Source organism: Chinchilla lanigera, unplaced genomic scaffold, assembly GCF_000276665.1.
Source record: "Chinchilla lanigera isolate Chin_1 unplaced genomic scaffold, ChiLan1.0 scaffold00011, whole genome shotgun sequence".
Classification (NCBI taxonomy): domain Eukaryota; kingdom Metazoa; phylum Chordata; class Mammalia; order Rodentia; family Chinchillidae; genus Chinchilla; species Chinchilla lanigera.
Genome location: NW_004955412.1, coordinates 24308167 through 24329919, shown reverse-complemented (window position 1 = coordinate 24329919; position 21753 = coordinate 24308167). Strand labels below are relative to the sequence as shown.

The 21753-nt window shown below is 45.4% G+C and overlaps 2 protein-coding genes across 16 annotated transcripts in view; one reads left to right on the top strand and one right to left on the bottom strand.

The window, feature by feature from the left end:
* The window catches only part of Gramd1b (GRAM domain containing 1B), a 175387-nt gene that overhangs the window by 57879 nt on the left and 95755 nt on the right, over positions 1-21753 (bottom strand). Inside the window, exon 1 of one of the 10 annotated variants that reach the window (XM_005378386.2) lies at positions 3710-3791. The exons of the other annotated variants lie outside the window; for them this stretch is intronic. Coding sequence (XP_005378443.1) covers positions 3710-3762 — 53 coding nt within the window. The 5' untranslated portion in view covers positions 3763-3791. Of the gene's footprint in view, positions 1-3709; positions 3792-21753 lie in introns of those variants that run through there. 10 annotated transcript variants of the gene reach the window in all.
* On the top strand, positions 147-16851 carry LOC106147883. 6 transcript variants are annotated; one of them, XR_001232901.1, is made up of 4 exons: positions 147-280; positions 2533-2653; positions 3297-3503; positions 9431-9914. XR_001232901.1 is itself a non-coding variant. In XM_013511146.1 (4 exons), the coding sequence occupies exons 1-4, from the start codon at positions 176-178 to the stop codon at positions 16648-16650; spliced, it is 525 nt and encodes a 174-aa protein (XP_013366600.1). In that variant the 5' UTR covers positions 147-175; the 3' UTR covers positions 16651-16851. The 6 variants fall into 6 exon arrangements, 4 of the variants coding, with proteins under 4 accessions (XP_013366600.1, XP_013366599.1, XP_013366597.1 ...); XR_001232900.1 differs by having other exon boundaries at positions 3227-3503; XM_013511146.1 differs by lacking the exon at positions 9431-9914 and adding an exon at positions 16625-16851 and having other exon boundaries at positions 3231-3503.

Below are 21753 nucleotides of genomic sequence, written 5' to 3'. Positions count from 1 at the left end.
AATGGGACCTGTGAAAGCAGAAAAGTGCTAAGCTAACCCAGGAAGCCCCTTCCTTGACAAAGATTTCCAACCCATTGAGAGACCACAAACTACTGAACCAAGGAGCAGTTCAACTGAATAGAACTTTCAGCTCCTTCTAAGTTTGCTCATTAAGGGCCCCTCCTCCATTCTCAGCATGAGAAATATTGTTACCAAAAGGGAAAGGAGCTTGTGCAGGATCAATCCTTCTAGCCATCCACCCACCCACCTATCCATCACTGAGAACCATGCTCCATGCCAGGTAATGTTCTAGGCACTAAGGATATCATTTCTGCCTCTAAGAAACTCCCCATCTGGTGGGACAGACAGACACACTACTAACTAACACCAATATAATAGGAGCTACTTGGATTCAATCAAAACATCTCCCTTTACCTCCTGTCCAGGCAGCCAAGCCACTTGGGAAATAGTACACCAGGAATTAGGTGGCCTTTCTAACTTAGCCCCTTTCTAGTACACAGTCTGGGGAAAAGCACTGTTCTCTGAGCTTCAGCTTTTACTGTTGAAGTGTGGATGCCACCTAATCCCCACAAGGGTGGGTGAGGAGGACGGCAAAGAATGTATGAGGAACACCCTGGGAACTATTGAGAGTGGTAGCATTTCTGGGAAAGAACTCAGATCTACACTAGGCAAAGCATTCAGAAGCAAGTTGCTGGCAGTCTGAACCCACAGTGAACTTAGCACTGCCAGCTTATTCTCTGGACAGGGCCACATCAATGCAGGCAGCAGAGGATGCCACAATCCTGGCGGATAAAAGTTCTTAGCTAGGACCCGTGTTGGACTAGCAGATGTAACAGCATCTGGAGGGCCGTCCCCACTCATTGCTTACCTCACTGCATGGCTCTCCTGTGACTCAAACCATTTCTACTTTATTTTCTGTTAGACATCAAACAGAAATGTGCCAAAGAATGATGATTATGATAGGTCGTGGAAATTTTAGAATAAAGAGGGCTATAAGCGGTCAGCCCAACTGCATGGCTTTAAGCGGATACCTACATCACCCAAGATGCTTTAGTCAAATTGAAAATACATTTGGGGTACAGAATCACAGAGCTTTTCTATTAGGCTTCTCATTATTTCCTCTTACCATGAAGAAGTCATGGTTTTTAAAAAAGTTATGTTCTATCACACTTAATACCATTTATTTTTTCATTCCAACTTTCCCAGAAGTCAGTTTGTGAGCTAAAGTCCTCCTTCATGCCTATACGCTTTGTTCAAAAGAAACAATTCTAATTTCTCCCACCTATTCTCAGAAGTTAAAAATCATTTCTTCTACAGCATCTCTACCACATTTTTGTTTAGTCTGAACTCAGATGTGAAAGTGACAGAGGAGTCATTAACTGATATATAAATCATTTCACAGTAGACAACTGATAGTTTTTATTTGAAGCTCAATCTGTTTCCTGTAGATTCCTACCAAAGTTCTTATTCTACCCCATTTGGAGCAGTAGAACAAATTTAATTTCTCTTCTATGTGGCATGTTCATATAACTCTCACACCTTTAACCCCATCTCTGATTGGGCTCTCCCTCCCCTGTGAGTCAATGGATTCCAGATGACCCCAAGTCTCCTTAAACTAGATCCCAGACATGGCTGTACTACTGCAGAGAAGAGAGCAGAATAATCACCCCATGTAATTTATAAATCAGAGTACATACGTATTTCTAGAGTCATCGTCCGAACAGGGGAATCTGGGCTTAGTCACTGTTCTGAGTCTCTGAGTACTGTGTTTCCACCATACCATACAGGCTGAGAGTGCGTGTACATGTTCATACGCACACACATCTCTACAAGGAACACACACCCACACTCACACACTCCACAGTTCCCCAGCCAGACAAACCTGAGTTCCGGCGGGATGATGCAGAACCCAGTTCTCGTTCCAGCTTAGGTCATACCACAGTCCCAAACGGTTGATATGAGTATCTCTAGGCCACAATAATTTTAAATGGTTGAAAAATGAATAATATTTTTTGATGTGAAAGCGATGTGAAATCCACATTTTAGAGCCCATAAATAAAGTTTTACTGTGATCACAGCCACACTCATTTGTTCACAAATTGTTCATAGTCCCTTTTGGTGTGCAAAGCAAGGGTATATAGCTATGACAGACACAGCATGGCACACAAAGCCCAGGAGACTTTCAGAAAGAGTTCACCAGCCCCTGGTCTAACAGTGTACAACCCTGCAAGGTCTTCTTCACAAGCCCATTTCTCCTCTGTCCCTCAGAAAAGGAACCTGATGCGACCTACACGATACCCAGAGGGAAGGAGTCCAGGCTCACCCTCTCCGGGGAGGAAATTTATAGAGCCAGGAAAGAGAGGAAGTTTTTTTTCTAAGTAGGATAGCAAAAGTTCCTGCTCATTTTGTCCACAATCAATGACTTCAAAGTTCTTCAAATTTCTAAAAAGTTAACCAGACCAGTTGCCTCTCAAGTTCCACAGGAAACTACTTTCTGGTCATGACCTTGACATTGTCACTTTCTTGCTACAGGCAGCTTCACAAAAGGTCCCTTTCCCTGACTCTTCAGAGGCCAGATTTTCCATCTTGGTACTAGATGTCTCCGACGTGCAAAGTACGATCCAAAGCAGAAGGGAGTACACCCGCAGTCAAGGTAAGCTTTCGGGAGAGGCAAGGCAGGAGGCAGAAGACAAGGCCACAGAGCAGACTTTGGTAGCAAATGTCAGAGAGGAGGCAAAGATCGCTTCCCCCAACCCTGGCTAAGCTCTTGGCTGAAGCCCCAGGGAGACAGCAAGCTCCAAGTCCTCCCCCACCCGCCACTTCCCTAAATGAAGCAAATAAGTAACAATGCAAGGAGGTGTGGGGGAGTCAGGCCCAGCCACTGGGAATCTATTTTCTCAAAACACATGGCAAATGTCTGAGCCAAGTGCAGGCAGAGCCAAGAAACAAATCTCTTTATTTCCCCAAGTCCAGAGCACTCCAGTTCCCCTCTCGGCCTCTCCTAGTGACATGACCCATGTGTCCTATGGCCCTCTCCCTGTGGGATGAGTAGCATCTGTCCGTATGTTCCTGACCAATGCTCCGGTCACCTCCTGCCCACAGGGGCACCAGGGAGGAAGTCAGTGGGTGGGGACAGGAGCACATGGCCCGTCCAGCCTCCCCCAGAAACTCTTGGCCACCTCTATGACGCACCACTAATTCAATCCTCTGCACTCCTTTCTCCAAGTCAGAGGGCCGCAGTCAAGCCTCACTGGTCAAAGGGACCCCACCAGCCCCAGTCCAACCCCTCCTTCCAGCCCACCCAGGGCCCCCCTTAGTGCCAAAGCTCAGTTCAAGCAGTGTTCCTGGAGGAGGAAGAAGAGGATGGAGAAGAGAAAAGCCCAGGACGGAAATGAAGAGGACATCTCTGCAACATGATGTCACGCAGGCTGCTTTCAGATCCCCCAAACGAACGGAGAACAGAAGCAAACAACATGGACTCCAGATTTATTCGGCCTCAAAAGGTTTGTTTTCCTGGCAGCCCTGAGCAGCCTGCGTGCCCGCTGGAAAAAGCATACAATCAGACAGACAGGTCCCCACCAAGTCCCCCTGGGGTCCCCATCCAACCCTAGGACATAGCCAGTCAGTGCCAAAAACCCCACAAAGAAACAAAGATAGACTGACACACCCGCGCACACACACACAAGCGTCAGCACCAGTGAGCACTAACCTGGAGGCCATTAGGAACAGTAGCAGGGTGCAGTGCGGAGAGGACTCATTCATTCATGCATGGGGCAGTGGGGGGCGGGGGCGGGGAGCAGGGCCTCTGAGGAGGTCGGAGGGCACTCACCTCCATGCCCATCCCAAAGCCCTGATTCTACGGGGAGGGGTGGGGGCAGGGCTCTCATAAGCTGGGGGTGCTCCCTGGCTCTGCTGTTTCGCACTGCTCTGGAATTTTAAGCATGGTCCCCCTTTATTTTCTTCCCCCCCACCTCCCTCTGTTGCTGTTATTTGGTGTGGTCGTGCAGCAGTACAGAAGTCCCTCGCTCGCTCGCTCGCTAGCTCGCTCGCTCCCTTTCTCTCTCTCTCTCTCCCTCGGACTCCCTCACAGACAGCTGTTCTGAGCTCAGGCACGCACGCGCACAGGCGCACAGACACACTCAGACAAGCACCCTCTCTTGCGCGCAGACACACACGCACACACACGCACAAGCACATACGCACACGGTGCAGGCACACACACAAGCTGCTGCCTGCCAGTTTACATAATGCAACTCTTTGGTGCAGTCCGCTTGCCAGCTCTCAATTATTCATGCGAGCTTGGATGCAGGAGCAACCAGGCTGAAAGATGTTATTTCCTCCTCATCCCCCACATCTGACAAAACATAAGATGATGCTCCTGGGAGACTCTGTTCCCTGTGCTGTCACCAATGATTTCCCAGGTGTTGCCTATTAGGTCAACCTGTATCAAGGAGGTGACGCTAAATAAAAACACAGGCACCCTGCTCTACATAGAGGCTTGCGTCCTCCACAGTATGACAGCTGCTCCCCCTGCCTGAGCCCTGGGAATAGGGACAAGAGGAAAGCAGCACTGGAGGCAGCAATCCACAGGAGAAAACAGCTAAGGACCTCTTCAGGACAGCACTTCCAGGACCTCTTAGGCAACAGACAGTGACACTCCCTTCCTGAGCAGGTCAGACTCTTACAGAGAGTAGCACTTGCTCCCTCGACAAGCAGGGTCATCTGAGTTTTCAAATTCTAAGCTGTACCTCCGAGAATTATTTTCTTGGTCTACTCACTGAAATGCAGGATTGCTACTCAAGACACACACCCCCGACGAATGCTGTGTTCAGTATTCATTCGGCAAAGGACAGCATGATTATCTTGAAAGTCATTTTTGGATTACAAAGCACTTTTGTTCCCATGAAATCATTTGATTCCCACAACAATCACCTGAAAGACCTCAGTGACCCATCTCACATACAGGGATGTGGAGTTCTGGAAAAGGGGAAGGCTCCACTCCAGGAAGGAGGCTGAGCTAGAGATCCAGATCACCTGAATCCAGTTTCAGGATAATGAATGCCTGTGTTAGTCAGCTTTCCGTCACTGTGGCAAAATACCTGAGATAATCCACTTAAAAGAGAAGATACACATTAACTCACAGTTTTTGAGGTTTCAATTCTTCTGCTGTTGGGGCTGTGGCACCACAGTATACCTGACAACAGTGGGGAAGAGGGAAAAGAGGGAGAGGGAGATGGAGAAGGAGAGGAAGAGGGAGAGGGAGAAGGAGAGGGAGAAGGAGAAGTAGGAGGGAAGAGGTAGCTAGAGAAGGAGAGAAGGCCAGGGTCAGATATCCCCTGCAAGGGCACACCCACAGTGACCTAACTTCCCTCCATTTGGCCACATCTCCTGAGGGTTCCACCACCTCCCAGTTAGTGCCACAGACCGGCAGCCAAGCGTTCAGTACATGAGCGTTTGTGAGATACTCCAGATTCAAACTAAAACACTGCCCAACAGTGTGCTTATATTTGGAGAAGCAATGTCATCTGCCGAAGGGAGTAGAAAAAGAAGTCTAAATCTAAATCAAAAACAATAAAAGAGCAAGAACGTCAGGTAGGTAGTGTCTCTCAAACTTTAATAATCATTGGGCAATCTTGTAAAGCCATGGGTTCCAATGCAGCAGGTCTACTGAAGCACCAAGAATCTGTCTTTCTAAAAAACACCCAGGCCACACCCATGTTGCTACTCCACAGGCCACTCTCAGTAGCAGAGGGTTAATGTATGCATTCTTGTTCTTTGGTTGTTCCTAAAGGACAGTGTTTGTGTCTGTCAGCTGTAGGTGCACAGGAGAACTTGCTGAAGCTGGATAGTATTGATGATCCGCTGGTGTCACCTGTGTCCTGTTCACTGACCTCATGCTGAGAGCTAAAACTTCTTGACATTTACTGGCAGAAAGTTTTATTCTGAAAGTGCCTAGCCCTGCAGGCTCGTGATAGTTCTTTCCATGGTTGTTTCTTTCTGCAACCTGTTGACAGAGCAGCAGCCTCATGGGATCTTGGAAGCAGCTGGGTCTGAGCTGCTGGGTCACCTCAGTTACCTAGAGGAATACTAGCTCCACAAAAAAGGCATTCTGGCAATGCCAAGAGACACATGCCCAATTCTACCCATTCTTCCTTGTCTGCTAATTTGATCCACAGGGTTATTTTGGGCTTGGGTCAGATCTGGATCCAAAGCAGCTAAATTCTGCAGTTTTCTGCATCTGTAATCCTTATTAGTCACTTTCCTACCCTCATCTAAGATTCACTTTTTACCTGAAAAAAACAATAAATGTGTACCCCCTCCTGGGTACTGTTGAATCAATGAGGAACTAAAAGAAAGACATGAAAACACCTAAGAAAGTAGCCGGGCATGGTGGCGCATGCCTGTAATCCCAGCACTCAGGAGGCTGAGGCAGGAAGATCGTTGTGAGTTCGAGAACAACCTGGGCTACAAAGTGAGCTCAAGGCCAGCCTGAACTACATAGTGAGACCCTGTCTCAAAAGGACTAAAAAAAAAAAAAAGAAAAGAAAACATCTAAGAAAAGTTGAGTGCCTTCTGCAGCTGCCCTTATTATTCGGAGTGTGCAATTTAGAACACAAGTGCAAAATCTATTGTCATTTCATTTCTCCCTAATAAGACTGCAAGCTACTTGTTTTGTGTCCCTCTAGCACATAGGAGTAATGGGCACATAACAGCTGCTTAATCAGTACCTCTGCACTGACTGTGCTATGCTTCATTTAGATAGCAAAGAAGTTGGTGGCATCAAAGAACCAGAGTCATTATCCTGGCTTCCTCACTCACTAAGTGACCGGGGTCAAATTTTGCTAAGTCTTCTGGGGTTTTTCTACTGCCCTGTAATATGCACACATCCATCTTCTCCCGTAGTGTTTATGTTTTCACGTTTTAGGTTGATAATAATAGGCTAAAATAGGCACAGGAGTCAGGCAAATGTGACTTCAAACAATGGTCCTATCAATTACTGATTTTAGGTCTTTTACAAAGTTAACCATGCTAAGCTTCAGATTCCTTCATCTTTAAAGTAGTTTAAAAAAAAAAACAGAATTGGACTAGATTATGTGAGGATTAAATGAGGAAAATACATGTAATGCACTTTTCACTCACCTGATATATACTAAATTTCTGTAAAGTAAATTAATATTATTACGTATATTGGTCAACAGCAATAGCTGTTATTGAAAAGCACAAGAAAGGTATCTTCCAGTGCTGAGACAGGTATTCTGAATCCTTTGATAAGTCTGGATACAAGGAAATCTTAGTTCTATAAGATATCTGGATTAAGCATGTGTTATTTCCTCTGCCACCAAAATGCTCTCTGTCTGATCCCCCCAAACTGGATCTCATTAAATAAGCCAGTTACAGACCAACTACAACAGAGTCTTTAGTCTACTGTGTTATAGAATGTAAGCCTTTCCTTCATGACTAGAAGCTCCTCACTTGAGTTATAATAAAAGCAAAGTTAGCCAGGCGTGGTGGTGCACGCCTGGAATCCCAGCACTCGGGAAGCTGAGGCAGGAGGACAATAGAAACAGTGCTTTCTACATGCAATGCAATTACTTAAACCCCAAGAGTGACTTCATTTATTTCTACAAATAGCATGAGAAATGACTGTTCACAATCCCCATTTTTGGGGATTTAGCTCAGCGGCATAGCGCCTGCCTGGCAAGCACAAAGTCGTGAGTTCAATTCCCGGTACCAGAAAACAAATAAACAAAAAAAAAAAAACTAAGAAGTAGAGGACTTGATAAAGTTCTTGCAGTACGTGTTATCAAACAGTAGAATATGTCTCTGAACATATCCAATCTAGCTGAATCCTACTCTTAATAATTACACTGGGTATAAAAAAGGGTGCTGCACGGAAGGCAAGTGCCTTTCCTAACAGTATCTATCCATCTGCACTGAGTCACCCCAGCTCCCTCCCCTTGTCCTTCTCAGGAGGACAGCACACTCTGAGGTGGCCAGCTGAGCCCAAGAGCACATGGTGTGATCATAGCAAAGCTAACCAGACTTGCACAGATGGAACGGATGCCCCCAGATTCAATCTCCACACTTCAGCAACTAAGCGATTTGCTGCCTAAATTTCCCGACTGCTTCTCTGTAAATGAATTTAGGAAATTGAGATAAAAGTAGGTACCTTTTTTCTGAATTAAACCTTTCCCAGAGAGATAAGAAAAAACTTACACTGGCTTCTATTTTTAAAAGAAAGAGGTTTCTGAGAGTCCTGTACAATAACAAAAGCACAGTGCAGAGAGCACCCTAGAGGGACTGGGGGTAAGAAACAGAAGTTAAAGTGTCTCTGCAAACCCGATTGAGCCAAACAGTTCCCTCTGTCCAGGACAGTTCCATCATATTTCATATGAAGATGTTTGATACCTAGCGTCTTACTTACAGACCATGTACTTCATACTGTTCTTGACAAGAATGGGGACAGTAATGATAAAGGACAAGGTCTCACTGCATCTTTGAATCCTACCTGCACACTAATGAAGACTTTTCACAAAGGAAGTACTCCAAATGACTTCACTGAACCTGGTTTTGTTGAATTATGGGGAATGGGAGGTAAAAATAGACCTGATTGTCTTAACATCATCCATATAAAGTGCAGACATCTAGGGTGCTAGATGTGTGGGACATGTTGAGGAGGAAGAAGAAGAGGGATTTCACATTTACAAAGAACTTCCCATGTGGTAGGCACAGGGCAGGGTGGTTTTACATATTCTCCTCTAAAATTCTGTTTCATCAAATTGATGAGGACACTGAACATCAGACACTTGTTCTCACCCAAAATGACAAGTCATTTCCAAAATTCATGTTTTCACCATACCTTGTCACTTCCATAAACACTTACTGAAGTAAAAGGCACTTGAAAGTATGATCTGTTACAGTATTATACCTAATTCTCCTAAATTCTATCATTCCTACTTAAGCTAGTTATCAACTTACTGCACCTCAGCTCTAAACTCACCCTTCTTTGCCCTGTCTTGGGATACTGGAGCTGTACCCGAAACATTCCTTCTTTGGTAGCTGGTACAATGCGAGGTCTTGCAATAAAGGGCATGGATGGGGTACTAAGTAGAAGAGGTTTTCCTCCCTGGTGACCCAGTGGGCATTTCCATATATCCCCCAGCCTGTGGCACCTCTAGAGCCTTTCACGTGCAATATGGCCGTATTCTCTCCAGAGAGTGTTTATTCCTTCACTGAGTCCTTTGCCTCCACCCTGGAGCTGCAAGCAGCTGCTCCCTCTACATTTCTTCACCTATTATTCCTATGTCCTTTAGTGTTTGCGTTACATTTTCTATTTTTATTAGCACGTTTGCAGTACATAATGATTACATTCAGCCTGGAGCTGTTAATGTTCTTAATATTGAATGTTCCCTATTCAAATTACTGGCAGGGTGTCTGCCTGCTGACTGGATCTTCATATACACAACTATACTGAGGAGCAGAGAGAAACTCGGATGAGGAAGACATGGTCTGTCCCCTCAAGTTATCCAGTCACAGTGAAACAGCTAAGTCCTTACAGTATACTGGAAGCCAGGCCCAGTGTTCATACCCATAATGTGTGTTCGTTTATTCGGTCCTCACATCAACCATACATTACAAATGAGGAAACTGAGGCAACACAGGGATTAATTTTTCCCAGATCACACAGAGAGTACAGAGAGGAACCAAGACTTATCTCCCAGCATTCTGGCTGCAGAGTCCATGGTACCTCCATAAGTGGCTGCAGTCGAGGAAAAAGGAGCCAGAGAGCAAAGGCAGGACACATCAATGGCCTTCAGAGATGTTTGGAAGAGGGGGAAAAGAGCTACACATTAGCCGGAAAAGTACTTGCGTCCAAAGAAAAGAGAAAGGCTCATTAAAGGTCTTCTAAGTCTTTGTCGTGTGAATGTGTTGATAAGCTCCAGCCATCAGGTACTGTGGAAACCTTATTAAATAAGTCTAGAATTAACATTCATGATATTGTCCACATTTCTGAACCATGAATGCAAAGCAGCTAAGGTCCCACAGGTTTCCACTGTGCCCTCTCCAAGCCCAACAGCCTCTCATCCACAAGAGGTGACTGGGTTGTCCGAATGCTCATACTGATGGCCTCTGCCCTCCCGTAACCCAAGACCTCTCATTAATACTGCATCTCTCACAAGAGGAGCAGTGATGTCTACATAATTAAAACCCAAAGCAAGAAATGGCCAGAAGGATGAAGGAAAAGAAGCTGAAGATTCAGATGGCTCCATTAGAATGTTAACTCTATGCAGGCAAACAAAGCTACTAAATCAGGTGCTGGCCCTTTCAGTCAGAGTGCATCACAAACAAAGGAGTATGTAAGCATGAAAGCATCCCCCAGGACCAAAGAGAGTTGGGCTTGCTGGGTTTTATTTCTCTTCTCCATTAAGTCACATTTCACCAGGCATGCTAACTTTCTCTCCCAAGTTTCTTATAACCCAAATAGAATTTGGGTGTCTTATATCCAAATAGGATAACTGGTACCTGGATATTACCTTTTTCTTTTCTAAATTTCCCAACCATCAATTCTAGATTTTTAGCAAGTAATCAACTGGAAATCCACTGGACAATCTAATACCAATAGTTGCCCGAATTTGTTACATTTTAGATGCATTTGCAAGTTTTAATATACTCAATGCCCAGGTCACACCCTAAGCCAATTAAATCAGAATGTCAGGGAGTGTGAGGTGGGTCTCAGGTTTTGGTTTTTGCCCACCCCAATCCTCCTTCCAGTACTGGGGATTGAACCTAGACTTTTTTTAAAAAAATTTTGAAGACCAGGTCTCAGTATGTTGCTAAATTGCCCAGGTTGAACTTGAAATCGTGATCCCCCTGCCTCAGCCTCCAAGAGTAGTGGGATTACAGGAATATGCCACCACGCTTGGCCCAAATATTGGTATTATTTAAGGATCCTCAAGGGACTGCACTATGTAGCAATGTTTAGGAATCACTACCTACACAATTTTAACCTAATTAGTTAGCAATGTGCAGAGCTGCTTTACAAACTATAACCTAGTGATCTGGATGGAATTTGTTTGTTGGGTTGGTTCTTGTTTTCTGTATTAGGAATTAAACCCGAGCCTCAGCACAGAGCTATATTCCCAGCCCAGCTCATTTCCCAAGGTGCCTAGCATGATGGCTGCTGGTGGGTTCTGTTTTAGGAACCCAATTCCTTTTTAGGAACTTGCCTGCACCAGAAACTCACCAAAGAGCAAACTCCTTCCTTGAGGACAGACAGCATGAAATGGCTAGTCCATGACAGGATGTAAAAACTTCCTTTCCTTGCTTTTGGGTAAGTCTACAAAGCTATCCCAGTTCTGCAGTGTCTTGCACAACTGACCTGAAGCCTCTTTCAGGAGTATCGGAACTTAACTGCTCCCTCTGCCCAACCCCGATCCCCTCACTTCCTGCCATGATGATGGCAGTGTACCTGGGGAAGGAGTCTCCTCCTAAGAGCACTTCCCAGTAAACCCCTAGCAGGCAACATTGCCTTTTGCAGGGTCTCTTTCCAATCTAACACAACCTAGTAAGCACTGAGGAGTGTGGGAATAAAAACGAGACAGACACACTGCTAAAGCTTAGGGAGAAGGAGGAATGTGAGGTTCAGGGAATTCAGTACCACTCGGGAATCTCTAGAATCCTGGCCCTTCCAACAGGCAAGTGACCGTGTGAAGGCTCCTACACCTCTGCCCACTTCAGGATGTTAGGGGAGACTAAGCCCTTCTCCAGATCACCTCTTTGCAGAGGTAACTGACCTCTTCTTAATCCTGGATTAAGGTCTTAAACTGAGAAGCCTGCTTGCCGGGTGCCCCAGTTAAGATGCTGACATGTTCTGCTTAAGAATAGACCTAGAGCTGGGGATGTAGTTCAACAGCACAGCACCTCCCTGGAAAGTGCAAGGTCCTGAGTTCTATTCCTGGTACCAAAAAGAAAAAACTGAACAGAACTTGAGTCCCTATGGTCACTGGCCCAAGTCTTGAGCCACACAGTACTGTCCCCTCCATCTTCCTCTACCCCAAGACCAGTTTCTTTTAAATTAGAGAGTGCCCAGCAGCTCTGGCAGCTTCTGAAGCTCCCGTCATGAGAGCACCATTGTTAGTCCACTACATAGCCTTGGGAGCTAGCGAAGAAGAGAGAGGAAGGGCCTGTGTGTGCACACATGTGTGTGCATGGGCATGTGTGCATACACCTGCAAAAGTGGGGGGTCATGAGTTAGGAAGGAATCCCAGTCAATGTGATGACCCTCGCCCCAGGTGGGTAACCCAGTGTATGCCAAAGAAGCTGTTGCGGCCTGCTGGCACACCCTGTATGCCCATGTGTCTCAGGAGGGTGGTTGAAGGGGTCAGTGAGCAGGACTCCCAGGTGGAAAGCAAAGTACCAGAGCTCATTTTCATACATCCGAACCCAGCTCCTACTTAATCCAGCCAGATCTTCCGGAAGGCACCGGGGAGGCCATTTATGCAGCTATTGACAGAATATCTATGATTTCTCTTTCCATGTGATAACACAAATTGGGGCCCCTGAAGTGCTATCTAGTGAGGGCCTTTCCGCAAAGGCGCCTGAGCTGCTGTAAGGCAGTGTCTGATGCTGTTTAGGGTTACTGCCAATGCTCATTTTTCCTATTCAGCAGTATCTTTTCTTGGTACCCCCTTTCCCCATTCAAAACCAGCCGCGCTCTTTAGTGCGCTCAGCCTCCCTCCCCAAAGGCAGCACTTGGGCTGCTCGCTTTATTGCCCCAAAACAGCCTCATCCTAGCTAGGAACACAATACATGCTGTCTCTTAATGAGGATAATTTGAGCTGAGGTAGGAGTTACTGACACAACATAGTCCAAAACTCAGAGCATCTGCCTTCATGGGGCGTGGACACCCCGTGACACAGGTGTGTGACCACCAAAGTGTCTTCTGCTTGCTCGGAGTCTCAGGCTGGCCATTTACTATTAGAAGGGATGGGTATGGATGACTCCCCAAGTCATCTGCCCCCGATCACGCTTCTCCTCGCACCTCTGCAGGTGGGAAGAAAAGCAAGAAAAGGGAACTGGATAACCACAGCAAGTGAGGCAGGAAAGAGCGGCAATGCTGACTACAGCAGACTGGGCCAGCAACCCAACCATGAGCTGTGCTGAGCCCTGCTCCATTTCTACCTTCTGACTTCAGACCGCATGGTTATCTCTAATACTTCTGCTCTTCCTCCCTCTCCAAAGAGCCGCTGACAGGCCATGAGGGTGGCTGTGCTGGGCAGCTGGGAGGAACTCTGTTTCTAAGTGCTAGGCCAACCCTCATTAAAGAGTTAGCACAATCTAACTCTTCTAACCAAGACCTGAGGGGGCTGGGCATGGTGGCACACACCTGTAATCCAGTCTAGTGCTTGAGAGGTTGGGGAAAGAGGGTTATTGGAGTTCAGGAGTTTGAAACCAGCTTGGACAACATAGCCTGACTCCATGTCAAAAAAAGCAACAACAACAAAAAATTTTTTTAAATGAACAAAAACCAAACCAAATGGGGACTAGAAAAGGACAAGTAGGGACAGTAAAGATCTGATTAAGGAGCTACATAAACAAGTGGTAATTCTGGGACACTGAATCCACCCACACACATATATTATGACAACTTCTATTACACATATATTATGACAACTTCTATTACACATATATTATGACAACTTCTATTCCAATACCTTTGACATCATTGATAATATGGCATTAGCCACAATCAGGTTCTCTTCCCACATGCCAAGCTACTCATCATTCGGCTGAGCACCCCAGTCATTGGAGCTGCCCTGATTCAAAGGTTAATGCAGATAAGCCCTCAAACCTTGGCAACCACCTTGTTCTACAAATCTAGAAGGAGTATGAGAGCCTCATTTCCAGCAGGCAAAGACCACACAGCTCAGTATGGACCAGAAGTACATCATGGCTGTAAGAGTGACTCCTGCACTTGGCCTCATCAAGGGAAGCAAGTAAATGGATGGTGAACATCCTACCACAGAAATTAAAGCACAGCAAGAAAGCATTAACTCTACAAGGTCCAGTGTAGCCAGGCACAGTGTGCATACTTGTAATCCTGTCACTCAGGAGGCTGAAGCAGGAGGATTACCGTGAGTTTGAGGGCAGCCTGAGCTTAAGGCTACACCATGAGCTTAAGCCTGAACTATATAGTGAGACCATGTCTCAAAAAAAAAAAAAAAAAAAAAAACTAAAAGGTCCAGTGTTCCCAGAAGATAAGTAAGGCATTGCACATCCAGAAACCCTGCCCTGCATGAAAATGTAAAGGTAACTAGGAATGTTTAGATTGAACGAGCTGCCTAAGGTAAACAGGATATCAAACATTTGAGAGGCAACAGAGAGGAGAAAGCCAAAGGGGAGAAGTGTGTGACATTGTTGTTTCTCCAGAGGGAGGTTAACAGATGGAATAATTGAATTTGAAATAATAAGGACTGTTCTAAGCCAAATATCACAGGAGGCCAGCGTGTAAGGGGTGAGCTCCTAGACAGAAGGCTGGCAATATCCTCTCGCCAGACCGGATAACCTGTACCGGACCCTCCAACTCTGAGACCTCAGTGTGTCCAGACAGTGCGCAGCAGATGGCTCCTCCTGAGGCTCTGTAATAGCAATGAGTACTAGGCCTTCTGATTTTGTACTGAAGATACTAAGGGTCTCCACCAGCTTCTATTCTGTCCTGCTTCTCCAGGTTGAGAGTCAGGGTGCTCCTATTGTTGGGGGCCAGAAATACATGCACAGACTCACAGAAAGGCCTTTCAATCTCTTATCCCAATTTCTACCCAAAGCTATTATCTTCTCAGAACTTCTCTAAAAGAGAAGGTACTTGCAGTAGGAAAAAAACAAAAACCATGGTGTCTTTTTCCTTATCCTCACAAAGAGTGAATCAATATTTTTAACTAACAGGGCAACAGGAACCATATTCTTCTCCCAAGGCAGTGGACAAAAGTGTCAATCAGTTAAGGTCCTGCTCGTACCCATCACTGTGGAGCTCAGGGCAACCAGTGGTATCCAATCCCCCGCCAAGAACAGAAATGGCCCTTGCAGCTTGGTGGAAGTCTTGTAAAGCATGCTCAAGTGGGAGGGAGTCGATGCTAAGCAAACTCTGCCCACTGCTGGGTCCCTGTATGCTGACATTTGTAATTATGATGGAAAATATCCATGAGACATGCTCCAGAGGACTGGCTTGTTTTCTTCTAAATAGTTTAGCATTTGACCTACCCTACACCCTGACATTAGGGTCCATACAGTATAGACCAAACATGCCTTTATATGAAATATTTGAGTCCAGAGGGTTTTAGATTGCAGATTTTCTCAAATATTGGGATATTTCTAAGTTCTGAATATAGTGACACTATCTTGGGAAGGAGACTGAAATCTAACTGTGAAACATATTTATATTTCACATACATCTTAGGTACACAACCTGAAGGTAACTTCATACATTATCTGTAAGGCACTTGTGCTTTGCTGCATATACAGTAGAATTCTCTGTTATGTACATGTACCAACTCCCCACGAAAAATGTGGTCACTGTGTATTATAAACATGTACTAATAAAAACTAAAATTTAAAAAAATGAAGTAGAGTGCTCTATTCAACCAATGGCCTTTCCCTACCTTATTTCCCAGAACATGCTGGCCGGGAAGGGGACAGGGAGAAACCAAAGAGCTGGATCATTCTAGATTGAGCATGTCCCTCCCAAGCTCCTCCCAAGTTATGCATGTCCATAAGCAGCTCGATAAATGTAACTACTGAGTAATGAGTATGAAAAGAAATTAGAGAGCACAGGATAAAAAAGAAGCCTTGCGCTGGAGACCAGACATAGGAAGACGTGGTCCAACAGCATCATTTTCAGAAAAGTAATGGTTGCGGGAAACCAAGAAGTTATAATAAAAATTTGGACACATGCTAAAACACAGTGCCCATTTTGGCTCTGCAGCACCCTGACAGCAATGCTCCCCACATACCCTTGCTTACACACACACCCGTCCCCCGCAGACACTTACTGGCCTCGTTCCCTGAGGTCAGGAAAGCTGTGCACAGGGTTAAATTTAACTCAGGGGACTGAGCTGGGTGTGGATAGTAATTATAATACCTTATATTTATTTCTAGCTATTTCTGACTGGCAGTTTGTTTTCCTTCAATTCTCCCTGAAGAGGTCAGTGAGCCTTACAGATGTGGCATCGCCAGGAGGTGAAAATCAGACTGGGACCTTTCTCCTTCTACAGACCAAGAAATGGAGAGGCTAAATGATAGGGCCACCTTCCCAGCACAAGTCACAGGTTCATCTGAGACTGGCTTGGGTTCAGCGTCAGATTGCTGGTTGCTGACTAAAGCAAGTAAGGCTTCCCCAAATAGCAAGCTTAATGGGAAGACCTTACCCCTAAAAAATTGTTCAAATGATGATCTCCACCTGAATGACTACTTTGCCATAGAAAAGAATGAGAGATTTCACGAATACTTACATAGTACTCTACAAGTGTGCCAAGATGTCAGTTTTGTTGTAAGATCTTTATAAGTATCAACTCCTTTAATCTTCACAACAACCCTATTCCTGGGTACTACCGTTATCTTTATTTCACAGGTAGAGAAAACAGAGGTACATGTTGATGGAGAAGCTTACCCAAGAGCACACACATAGTAGCTAGTCAGGACAGGCTTCAACCCCCGTGGGCCATTTCCAGAGTACCTGCTCCTACCCACCAAGGAGAAGTACCTTGCTCAGAGTCACAGGTACGAGGCAGGTATTCCAATTCCCTACATCCCCACAAGATTCTGCTGGCTGCTCAGTACTTCTCAAACTCTAGTGCGCTCACTGATATTCAGATTCCTGGGGCCCATTCTGGACGCAGAATGCAGAGTCTGCAGTTTAATGAGCATCTAAGGTGGTTCAAGCAGGTGGTGCCAGCAAGGCACTTGAAGAAAGGCTCTTGTGTCCTATACCTGCCTGACTGCGCTCACAAGAAGCAAGGATACAGCTGGCCGGACCCTCCCTGGAGTCTGTAGACACCACTCCTTACAGCTGCCTTAGGCAGGGGAGCCACGGTCTGTGGCTGCCTGAGGGCCACTCTGTCCACTAGCTGGGGACAAGGCTGCCTTCAGATGGTGGGGTGTGTGACCTCAGACAGCTCACCGTCCCTCCACACTTGACACGCTGCACATCAGTGGGTGACACAGGCTTGGAAAAGAAAAAGAGACTGGGCGGTCTGGGCCCCCGTCTTCCAGTACCAGAACAATGGCCTCTTCAAGTCCCTGGCATCTGAACTGGCAGTTGGCCATCAGGAAAGAAAAGAGCTTGCTGTCCCTTTAAGGACGCCTTTCTCTCCACAAAGGTCAGAGATGCCAGCTCAGCCCGTCCTGGAAGGCAGGCCACTTGGGCAACACTGTCATTCCAGGCAAGGAGAGCTGCTGTGGAGGAAACCCAGGCCCTCCTATGCGTCTCAGAATCCTCTTCCCAGGAATCTGCAAGAACCGGGGCCTGAAGGGCAAGGTCGGAAAGACCTCTGTGGGAGGAGGGACAGGGGACAAAAGGAAAACTAGCCAAGCAATGGAAGCTCCAAGAGAAACAAAACATTCCAACCAGAAGAGCAAAGGGAGACTGATGATTGATCCAGCAATCACAAAGAGAGGGCGGAGGGTGCGGAAAGAAGGTTGGAAAAAAAGGGCCAGAGAGAGGCTCTGGCGGGAATCCAGGAGAGTGGTTAGGGTAAAGGTTTCTAACCTGCCAATTAGGCTCAGATCCTGCCACTTTATATGACCTACAGCACAATTCCTAATATCCCATGAGTCTCACTATCTTATAATATTGATATACCTAGAGCAGTAAAAATACCTTTGGAACTAATATTATTCAGGTGCCAATACTGCTAGGTCACTGCCCACTCCATGTCGGTTTTGGAGGCAGCTCGGATGGCCAGTGTATGTCTTCAAGAGGCTTCGTTCCCAGAACACCCCAGTTCTAGTAAATCTGCTTGCAGTTAAGTGCCAAGAAGAAATAGGGCACTCATTATGAAAACTGCGTGGATGGGCGCAAACCATGATCCTCATGCAGAAACAACTCAAAATCTGTCATCTAGTAATCATTACCAAGCAGGGGTCAGCAGAGCTGTTCCGTAAAGGGCCAGATAAAGAAATATTTTTGACTTTGCAGAAACCATGCAGTCTCTGTCCCAGTCACTGAACCCCGTTGTTACAAAGTGAGAGCGGCAATAGGCAACATGTACATGAAAGAAGGTGGCTGTGTCCCAGAACAAATTAACAAAAACAGGCAGTGAGCTCAAGTTTACTGAACCCTGAAATACAGGGCGGCGTTAATGGAGGAAATGGCAAGTTCTAACTGAAGATGGGATGACAGATCTGGAGGCAGAGGCCTACGTCTTCTCTCCCACCTTGGGACTGCAAGCATTTTAACCATTGCTTGCCTGCCAAGAAAGGCTTCTGGCTAATAACAGCCAACTACAATGACTTCTTTTGCTGCCCTCTTCAGTGACTTTGTCCAGAGTTTGCTTGATCTCTTTCTTCAATTCAAAGCTTTCTTTCTCGTTCTTCGGTGACATTGGGAACCTCCAGGGACCAAGGTGTCCTCTTTCATCTGACTTTGTGAGGGTCACAAAGCACCTTTCAAGGTGCCACACAAGCATTCTTCATGGTCAAGACGTGTCCATCTCCCACCCAGCTTTCCAGAGCCCTGAAGGTGTAGATACTTCAAGTCTATTTACTTTTGAGACAGGGTCTCACTATATAGGTATAGTTCAGGCTGGCCTTGAACTCACTATGTAGCCCAGGGCTGGCCTTGAATTTGCAGCAGTCCTCCTGCCTCAGCCTCCTCCTGAGTGCTGGGAATAGAGCTGTGGACACCATACAGGCTAGATCCTTCAAGTCTAATGTTATCAACTTTCTACACACTGCAGAGGACCCATGTACACTGTTACTTATTCACTGATTCATTTAAATCAGAGTGTCTACTATGCTCCAGGTAAATCTTTAAAAACTGAACATTTTGTTTCTGTCTTGTGTGGAGTTGTAGGGTCTGCAGAGGGTCTGTGGTGAGCAGAGCCCTCTCCTACTCAGCCCTGAGAGGTATTTAATTTCCGTTCCTTGGTGTCTTCTCATCTAGGAGCTCAAGCACCGCAAAAATGACTTTCTGACCTGTACCAATGATTTTACCCAGATAACTTCTAAACAGTACGAGTAGAATGAATAAGGAAAGCTGTGAATGAGGACAGCAAGAGAGGTAGAGAGAAAAACAATCACCATTTTAATGGAAAAACATGCCTGCTTACATCATCCTCTATATAAGGAATGACCTCATCCCAGATTCACCTTCTGCGACCCAGCTCTCCTTCACGTCTCTGATTCCAATGCATCTTCCTCAGGGAACATTCTCCGATCACCTCCTCAGAGCTCCCACTCCCCAGCATCTCTTGGACAGTTCAGTCCCTGCTGTGCTCCTTAGGAAAGGCCAGTGAGCACCTAGGGGATCCGTCCTAACCCCTGACTCAAACCCACAGCGGGTCTTTTCCTCATTCTGCATTCCTCGTGGGACCTTGTAATTGGTGAGTGCTCTCCGTAGACCGTGGCCTGGACGGAAGATGACTTCAATGAAAGAGCAGATGCTATCTCCCAGTATCCTCAGGGAGCTGCACGCCGCAGTGCTCATGCCACCATTCACTCATTCATTCAAATATGCATGCATGGGACGCTTGTGCTCCACACAGTGTGCTGTAGACTGTCCTGTGTTTCTCTTACGATCTCATTTAATCCTCCAGTCAACTTCCTGAGGCAGGTATTACTGCCACATAGCAGATACACAAAGAAGCGATTTTAGAAGGGTTGATAGAAAATGTTAGTGATGCCGGGTGTGATGGGTATAATCCCAGCATTCAGGAGGCTGAGGTAGGAGGATCATAGTGAATTCAAGGCCTGCCTGGGCTACATAGCAAGTTGAAGGCTACCCTGAACTGCATAGGGAGACCCTGTCTCCAAGAAAAACAAAAAGAAAATGCCAGTGATGAGTGGTAAGTGCTTGACCATATGATTGTGGAAAAGAGGTATTTATATGCCAAGTTGACACCTGATGCTAGGAAGACCGACACAACTGTGATACCCTTTCTAGCTCTATAATTGAACACTGTTATTGGAGTTTAATACAAATAGTTACCAGTATATATCAAAGTGAACCCATATACCAACTTGAAAATAAAATCACAACAGGACTCAAAGAAAGCATGGATACACATATTCTCAAGGTTTAAGAAGGACCTTCTGTGAATAATTCCAAACACAAAAAGCATAAAGGAAAAGAGTAGTTGATGTGATCACATTCACACAAACTAACCAACCAACTTTCATGTGCCAAAAGCCCACCCAAAATTACAAAATACAACAGACTGTGGGAAGACACTTGCAACATATATGACCAAAGGTTAATTTTCTATGATATTAGTAGAGCTCTGAGCAATGAATACAGCAAACATATCCACAGGAAAGCATGCAAAAGACAAAAAAGGTAATTCACAGAACTATAAATGGAAAAGGGGAAATTAAAATCATTTCACCAATGATCAAAGAAATGGAAATTAATGCAACTCTGATATATCACTTTTGGAATATCAGACTGGCAAAGATAAAGAACGGTAATGATGAGCCAGGCAAGGACACGGGGAGGAAGCAACTTGCTGGTGGGTGTGTAAGTCAGAACAACTTTTCCCAAAGGCAATTTGGACAATGAATCTAAGTTTTCAGCTGAAGAACATGCAGGACATTATTTTTTTAATTGAAAAATTAGAAATAATCTAAATAAATTATGAATCTCAGTATTTACTAGAGAGATTAGATACTGCTAGTATCACAAAAATACTCTGAATTGTAAGTATACCTACCTACCTGTAATATGCAGAGAAAAAATAGCTTGAAGACTATAAACCGGTATTAATAGCAATTGTCCCTGAGGAGTGGTATTATGGCTGATAACAATTTCTCTGGACTCTGTATTTTATAACTTCTCTGCAATGTCCGCAGATGAATTGTGTCACAAAAACAAATTATAACCACTCACAATTTTTTCTCTGAAAGTCCTTCAACTCTGATTTCCATAGCAGAAATGTATGAAACAATATGTAAAAGGCAGACTGCCCTCTAATCCAAGACAATGGGATTATGGAAACACTCGAACAGTGCTCAGAGAATGGAAGAGGACTAATCCCTACTTGGGGATGATAGGCCAGGGAAGAGGTTTCAAGCAGCTGGTAATAACACTAAATTCTGAAGGATAATTAAGATCTCCACAGGCAGAGACAGGAGAAGCATAATCAATGACTCCCATGATATAAAACGGTACCTGATACACTCTGGGAAGACCAGATGTGTCAGGGAGCTGGAACAGGAGGTTTATGGAAGGGTGGAATGGATAGAGGGGATGACAAAGCTGAACGTCAGAGTGGAACTGAAGCGGAAAGGTGTGCCACGCCAAGGTGTCAACCGCATTTTCTAGGCAACAAGAGGAAGCCAAAGTCAGTTTTTGAAGAAGGGCTGGTGATATGACTTTTATGACCCCTCAGTGAAACATGGACCCAAAAAAATAGATTAACTAGAAAAAGCAACCAAAAAGTCATGGATGTTATAACTTAAAGTTTTAAAATGTTATCCTAAGTGAAAGACACCAGGAACAGAAGTCCATGTACATGATTCCATTCACAGACGAATCTGGAACAG